Raw genomic sequence first — 6,372 nt, 5'->3', positions numbered from 1 at the left:
ACTGATTTCTAGTTGTGTCCTCTTTTGGAAGGCCAAACAAAGTAGTTTCGCTTTCATAACAAAACACACAGCGTCTCCACAACATGGCAGCGTACAATAATACTACAATTATTACAATTGTAAACAATACTACAGCGAGAATAAAAGTTACGCCTTCTTTCTTTGCGTGAACATTTGGGCGGTGTTATGCAAATCTTCCCACATCGTGACGTAGACATGTGGGGGCGTGTTAGAACGAGCCATTTTAGGTAGGCGTGGCTGACTCTTAACTTTTATAAAGAATATCTCTTTGGGTTTGAGACTTCAGTCTTTGCAACTTTACAGATCTTCTTTATGCACCAAGAGCTTGTAACACTCCAAAGAGAAAGGAAAAATCGAAATCGCATCATATGACCCCTTTAAGCCAATGTTGCTGTGTTGAGCTGAATGGAATGATCAGTCAAACAGTTCTGTGTTTTAATAATTCAAGTGCTTACATTTCTACAAATGACTTTCTTCTACAAATGAGCTGTCACAGGATAGGAGAAAGTCATTTCAACATTGAAAAAAATTTACATTTTATGCATTATGTAGCCTATTTGTCCAGAGTGGCTTATATTGCATTCAAGGTACACATTTTACTATCTCTACTGTTTGAGCGACAGGAACGTTTTTGACCTCTAATCCACTGCCATTTGTGGAATCTGTGACTGTTGCTGAACAATGATTCAAAACAAATTAGGTTAGGTTTAGTTTAGTGGCTGATAAATGCATCATCTTTGACAGTCGTGACAGTCCTTGCACACTAGTTGTTTCGGTAATGACGCTCCACGTAACATCACCAGAGACCAGGATTCATTCCGTTGCAGCACGTCTGTGTGTCCATAGAAATCCAAATACAGCCGTGATGTAATCAGTCACCATGGCGATGGACCCTGACCCCTTCATCAGTGTGAACAGTTCACTGGCCTCATATAATTTGAGGTGATTTATTATTGTGCACGGTCTATAAACAGAATAGTAGCAGGAAGTGCAGAGATTATATGATGTATGTGATTACACTAATTAAATTATACAACGTGAGTCCAGAGGCCGTGCATCTATTCAGGCTGTACAGTACTTTGGCTCAAAATTAATCTAGAAGCAGCTAAATTAGACAGATACCAACGTGTCAGGTTGTGTGACATATCTTCATCCATCCTCACAACCAAGGTTTGAGATGTAAATAAAAACAGCTGTCCAAGAGACGACAAAGCTGCTTGAAACATGCCAGACAGTGACAGATGTCAAATGTACTTTTTATGGCTCAGCAGTCTGTATAGGAAAACCCCTGCGGCTGCAACCCATGTTCACCAGCTCATTTCCATATTTTCTCTGTGTTTGGCTCAATATGTAAAACAGTCTTTTATGTGTCATACTTGTATGCATTATGTATCGCGTTTCCGTCATTTTCCTCTCTGTCTCTTCAGTGGAGGGAATGAAGGTGGTGGAGATCGAGAAATGTCGCAGTGACATCAAGAAGCTGCGGGAGGAGATGGCCTCCAGGAACAACAGGTCAGTGACCTCACTGCGTTTTCTGGAGATGTCGGAACGTCATTTTTGAACTGAATAAGTTTAATTATCGGGAAATATCAGTAGCGCTTTGCAAATGATTTTACATCTGTAATCTGATGTATTTCCAAGTAAGACAGGATATTTCATGAGAACAAAAAATGTAGGTTAAGATTTTATCCTTCAGGAAGTGATTTTGGTTGGAAGGATGGGGTGAAAAAGAAGTTTCTTGGTGATGTATAATATACTTGTGCTTGATATTATAATATTAATGAAATAAAAGGACACTTCAGTGTGCTTAAAAAGTACAAATTTATGACTTTAACACACTAAGTAATTTAACTTGTAAATGGCGCACTTTGTAATAATGTCAAATTAAAAGTTCTACTTAAAAGTGCATTTTAAACTTTTGTTGTCATTTGAAGAAATACACTTTGATGTGTTGACTAAAGCACATGTAAAGTACTTGATTATAATTTTAACTGACGTGTCTTATTCAAAATCACATTTAACGTCAATATTTTTAAATGTACAACTTCATCATTACAAATGTGTAATTACACATATTTTTATATACATGATATACACATTTCCACAGAAATGGCATTAGTTTACCATAAATGCTTGGCAGTACATCTGGCAGTTAGCTACATTTTAACCATATTTAAAAGACAATAAAAGTAATTATTACGTACAAGATGTACTTTAGTCCTACTTAAGTGTGCCAAAAAGCACTAATTGCATTTAATATAAATGATATACTAAACAATTATAATATATTTTCATTCAGTTGTAATTAACTCTTTCCCCACCAGTGTTTTTTTGAAAAAGTTGCCAGCCAGAGCCAGCATTTTTAATCATTTCACAAACATTCATGGCCCCCAGAATATTTTGTTGTATGAATATCTGAACTTACTATATATATATATATATATATATATATCAAAAGAAAGAACAGAGCCTTTGCTTTTAAATAAAACAAAGCATTGTATTCTAGCAGTTGAATGTGGGTAACATAAAGCTGAGAATATTACTTAAAAAAAAAAAAGGACTATGACTAAATCAGATTCAGAACATGATCAAAATATAGATTGAGTAGATCAGGTCCATCAAAGCTTGCACAGTCCTACCTCTTCGTGGGTTCGACATTTTATTTGGTAACATTCGATTTATATGCCGTTGAAAGTTGGCTGATCGCTTTAGATGTAACGTGTGCCTGAGCAATGCTTCAGTTGCTTGTTTCTGCTTCTTCTTTGCTTGTTTTTGAATCCTGAGATTTTGTACTATTTCAGAAGATGTGAAATAGCGCCCCCTACCATATAACAGTCGTAGCATTGTGACATAAATAATGGAAAATTCAATCAATGGTGGGGAAAGAGTTCAAATACAATCAAGTGTCCTAAAAAAAGTACTCTTTTTAAAAATATGCTAAAGTGTAGTTCATTTTCACAAATGAGCATCTATAGCCGGCTATTGATAGCACTGTCTGTACTGCTAACTTTAATGAGAGGAGAATTAAGAAGAAGTCCAGGTGTTGTCTTAGTCAGCTCTTGTTAAAAATACTCACAGATGAGATCAGGTCTATTCCCTTTCAAGTCTTAATGAGCTGACATGGCTCTCACATGCTCTCTTATTAGTGAAGGATCAGATTCAAGATTAATCAAAGATAGCTGTATATTCTCAAGATACACTCTTTGAGAGATGTTGACATGGTCTTAAAAAAGAAAAGAAAAACACAGCATGTTCTGTTCTAAAGCAAATGTGCTCTCAATGCTCTTTACCTTTGCAGTAGTTTCCTGGATGACAACAAGAAGTTAACTCCTCGCAGAGATGTGCCTTCATACCCAAAGGTAAAATGGCAGATGTGCTTGTAATGGGTTCCTTCATTATTTTGTATACTTATTCTGCTTTAATAATTCGATAAAGGACAGCATATACAGCACCATTTAATTACAGAAAGGTTCGTAATGAGAGTTCAAGGTTTATCCTTTAGAGATCTACTTGGTTTATGTTTAAGGATAAGTAAAGGAAGGTTTAAAGGGATAGTTCACCCAAAAATAAAGATAAAAATGCTAACATCTACAAAATAATTTCAAAAATATTAAAAGAAAATATACACTACCATTCAAAAATTTGGGATTTTTTTTAAAGAAATATCTTATTCCCACCAAGTCTGCATTTATTTGATTAAACTACAATAAGAACAGTAACACTTAAAATATGAATACAATTTAAAATAATTTTTTTAAAGTGTAATTTATTCTTGTTATACAAAGCTGAATTTTCAGCATCATTACTCCAGTCTTCAGTGTCACATGATCCTTCAGAAATCATTCTGATATGCTGATTTGCTGCTCAAGAAACATTTATTATTATTATCAATGTTGAAAACAGTTGTGCTGCTTAATATTTTTGTATTATATTTTTGTAATATTAATTTTTGATGAATTTACAGAACAACAGCAACAAAAGCCTATAAAAGAAATGTCAAAGTAGTCACTATGGAAATCTCAACAAATCTTATCTGCATTTACATCAATTTCATTGAGACTATTATTGTGATTATTGACCTCTCAGTATGTGACTTGGGATATTATGGGCTGCATGTATGGTATTATTTTTTGAAGCTTTATTGTTGTGTTCACTATAAACTATAAAAGAGCTGTGTAAAAAGAGCATACAGATTTGTAAGGAATGATACAGTATGAGTAAATTATAATGAATTTCACGTTTAAAGAAAGAATTCTAATTCGGGGTTAAAAATGGCATGTTGAACATAGATGTGAATGTGATGTACGCAATGGCCACAGCCAGGCGTTGGTCATCGGGGGTTAACTGAGAGCTCTGTCACCTGCAGTACATGCTCTCCCAGCAAACCATAGATGCCCTCAGAAAACCCACCTTCGACGTCTGGCTGTGGGAGTCCAACGAGGTAAGAGTCTAACACGCCTCTGTTCTGTCTTCCTCCTCTTCTCTCTCCCTCTTGTTTTCTCTCTTCTGCGTTTGTGTTTGTGGGGCTTGTGTAGTACCACCTCTCACAGGAGACAGTAGAAGCTCTGAGGCAGCCAATCTTCGATGTGTGGCAGTGGGAGCCTAACGAGGTGAGGATCGGCTAAATGAAAGATGCAGAATGTCAAAGTTCTACTGAAGTTGATGTACCAGTGCACATGATGTGTTATAGAGACTTGGTGAAAATGACTGACATGCAAAACCACACTGCAGAAGATACTATCACCAGTGTTTTGTACTTTAAGATGCTGAGTTGTCTGGAGCATATGTACCATGACCTCGGGCTGGTAAAGGACTTTAATATTAACCCCATCATGCTGAAAAGATGGCTGGTAAGGCTATATTATAAAATTATAATTCCTCATGTTGTGTTCAGGTCATTTTTACTATGCTCGTTGACTGTCACAGATTTTATTTATATTTCTCCTTCTTAGACACACTTGAACAATCTGTTTGACTTTGTTTTGATGAAGTGCTTATATTTATGAATGCACAGCGCTACTTTAGTAATAATGAGAATGACAGTGTATTTGTTCTGTTTTTGAACCCCCACCTTGTTACAGTGGTGGTTAATCTTTTTGTCAACTTGTGTTCTTTTAAATCTTTCCATCTTTTAATTTGTTGTTCCTGGCCTCTAAATCTCTAATATGTTATTATCACCAAATCTTGGATTCAATTTTTTTTGTCTTTTTTTTTTTTCCCAGCTAGCACAGGTTTTGTATTCATCTGCATTGATCTGAGCTTATGCACCTCTCTTAATGAGCGAATATTGTCAAAATGATCCACAAATGCTTTTTTCACTCAAAAGCTGAAGTGCATAAGCTCAGATCAATGATCTATGATCGGTCAGTTCCAAAAAGAAATACAAAACCTGTGCTAATTGAAAAAAAAAAAAAAAATTAATTGATTCCAAGATTTGGTGATAATCACATAGTGAAAGATTTTCAGGCCAGGAACAACAAATTAAGTAAAGCATTTTCAAAACAGCACAAGTGATTTTTTTTTAATTAAGTTATTTTTTTGTACATTTTAAATTTTTCTCTTTATGTATCTCAGGCACATCCTTCAGTGTACATTTATCTGATTTTTTTTGGTGACTTCATCAGCCTCCAGGCAAAAATTATGTGTGACACCGTTAATTATATTTTTGAATAATACAGAATAAAATAAAATAAAATTATTTGGCCACTAAAGGCACACATAACAATCTATGAATATTATTGCATTAACACAATATCAAACCAACTGCCATTTATTTTAACCTTTTCAAACAAAACATTTAACAAAATGAGCCAAAGTTTAAAAATAAAATAAAATAAAATACAATAAAATAATGATTGCCTCTCTCTCCACTTTCAGCTTTGCATCCATGACAATTACCGGAACAATCCTTTCCATAATTTCCGCCACTGCTTCTGCGTCACTCAGATGATGTACAGCATGATCTGCCTCTGCAACCTACAGGTAAAGACACTTTTAACTGTGCTTTAAAGATACCTGTTTTGCTCCACAGCCACCTGTTTCTTTTGCTCAGGAAAGTTGGAGTATCAGAGAAGTGGGAGGTGAATGAAAGAGACTGAGAGATAGCGAAGTGATAAATGAGTGATGTATGGGGGTGTAAAAGCAATTCTGCGTCTATGAAGATGCTTTCAGCCTCTCTGTGCTGCTGTTGCCATGGACGTGTATTAAGAGGTCATTGGATTAATTAGCCGAGCTATTAGAGGACAATTACTTACTCTAATTTAGCAGTGTAGGAGAGCTGGGATACGTGTGCACGATGACTGTCCACACTCACACATAGAAAGAGTCTTACTCTGCTGTGCTTCTTGTTTT

The 6,372-nt window shown here is 35.5% G+C and overlaps 1 protein-coding gene across 2 annotated transcripts in view; it reads left to right on the top strand.

Moving 5' to 3' along the window:
• pde9aa (phosphodiesterase 9aa) overlaps positions 1 to 6,372 on the top strand; it is a 30,787-nt gene that overhangs the window by 20,283 nt on the left and 4,132 nt on the right. Inside the window, exons 7-11 of one of the 2 annotated variants that reach the window (XM_016450808.1) lie at positions 1,449 to 1,533; positions 3,320 to 3,380; positions 4,557 to 4,631; positions 4,785 to 4,871; positions 5,899 to 6,003. In XM_016450808.1, coding sequence (XP_016306294.1) covers positions 1,449 to 1,533; positions 3,320 to 3,380; positions 4,557 to 4,631; positions 4,785 to 4,871; positions 5,899 to 6,003 — 413 coding nt within the window. Of the gene's footprint in view, positions 1 to 1,448; positions 1,534 to 3,319; positions 3,381 to 4,387; positions 4,463 to 4,556; positions 4,632 to 4,784; positions 4,872 to 5,898; positions 6,004 to 6,372 lie in introns of both variants that reach the window. The other variant, XM_016450807.1, reaches the window with a different exon arrangement.

Source organism: Sinocyclocheilus anshuiensis, unplaced genomic scaffold, assembly GCF_001515605.1.
Source record: "Sinocyclocheilus anshuiensis isolate Anshui unplaced genomic scaffold, SAMN03320099.WGS_v1.1 scaffold507, whole genome shotgun sequence".
In the NCBI taxonomy this organism is placed as follows: domain Eukaryota; kingdom Metazoa; phylum Chordata; class Actinopteri; order Cypriniformes; family Cyprinidae; genus Sinocyclocheilus; species Sinocyclocheilus anshuiensis.
Note: the sequence above shows the minus strand (reverse complement) of the source record. Positions and strands in the feature narration are given on the sequence as shown.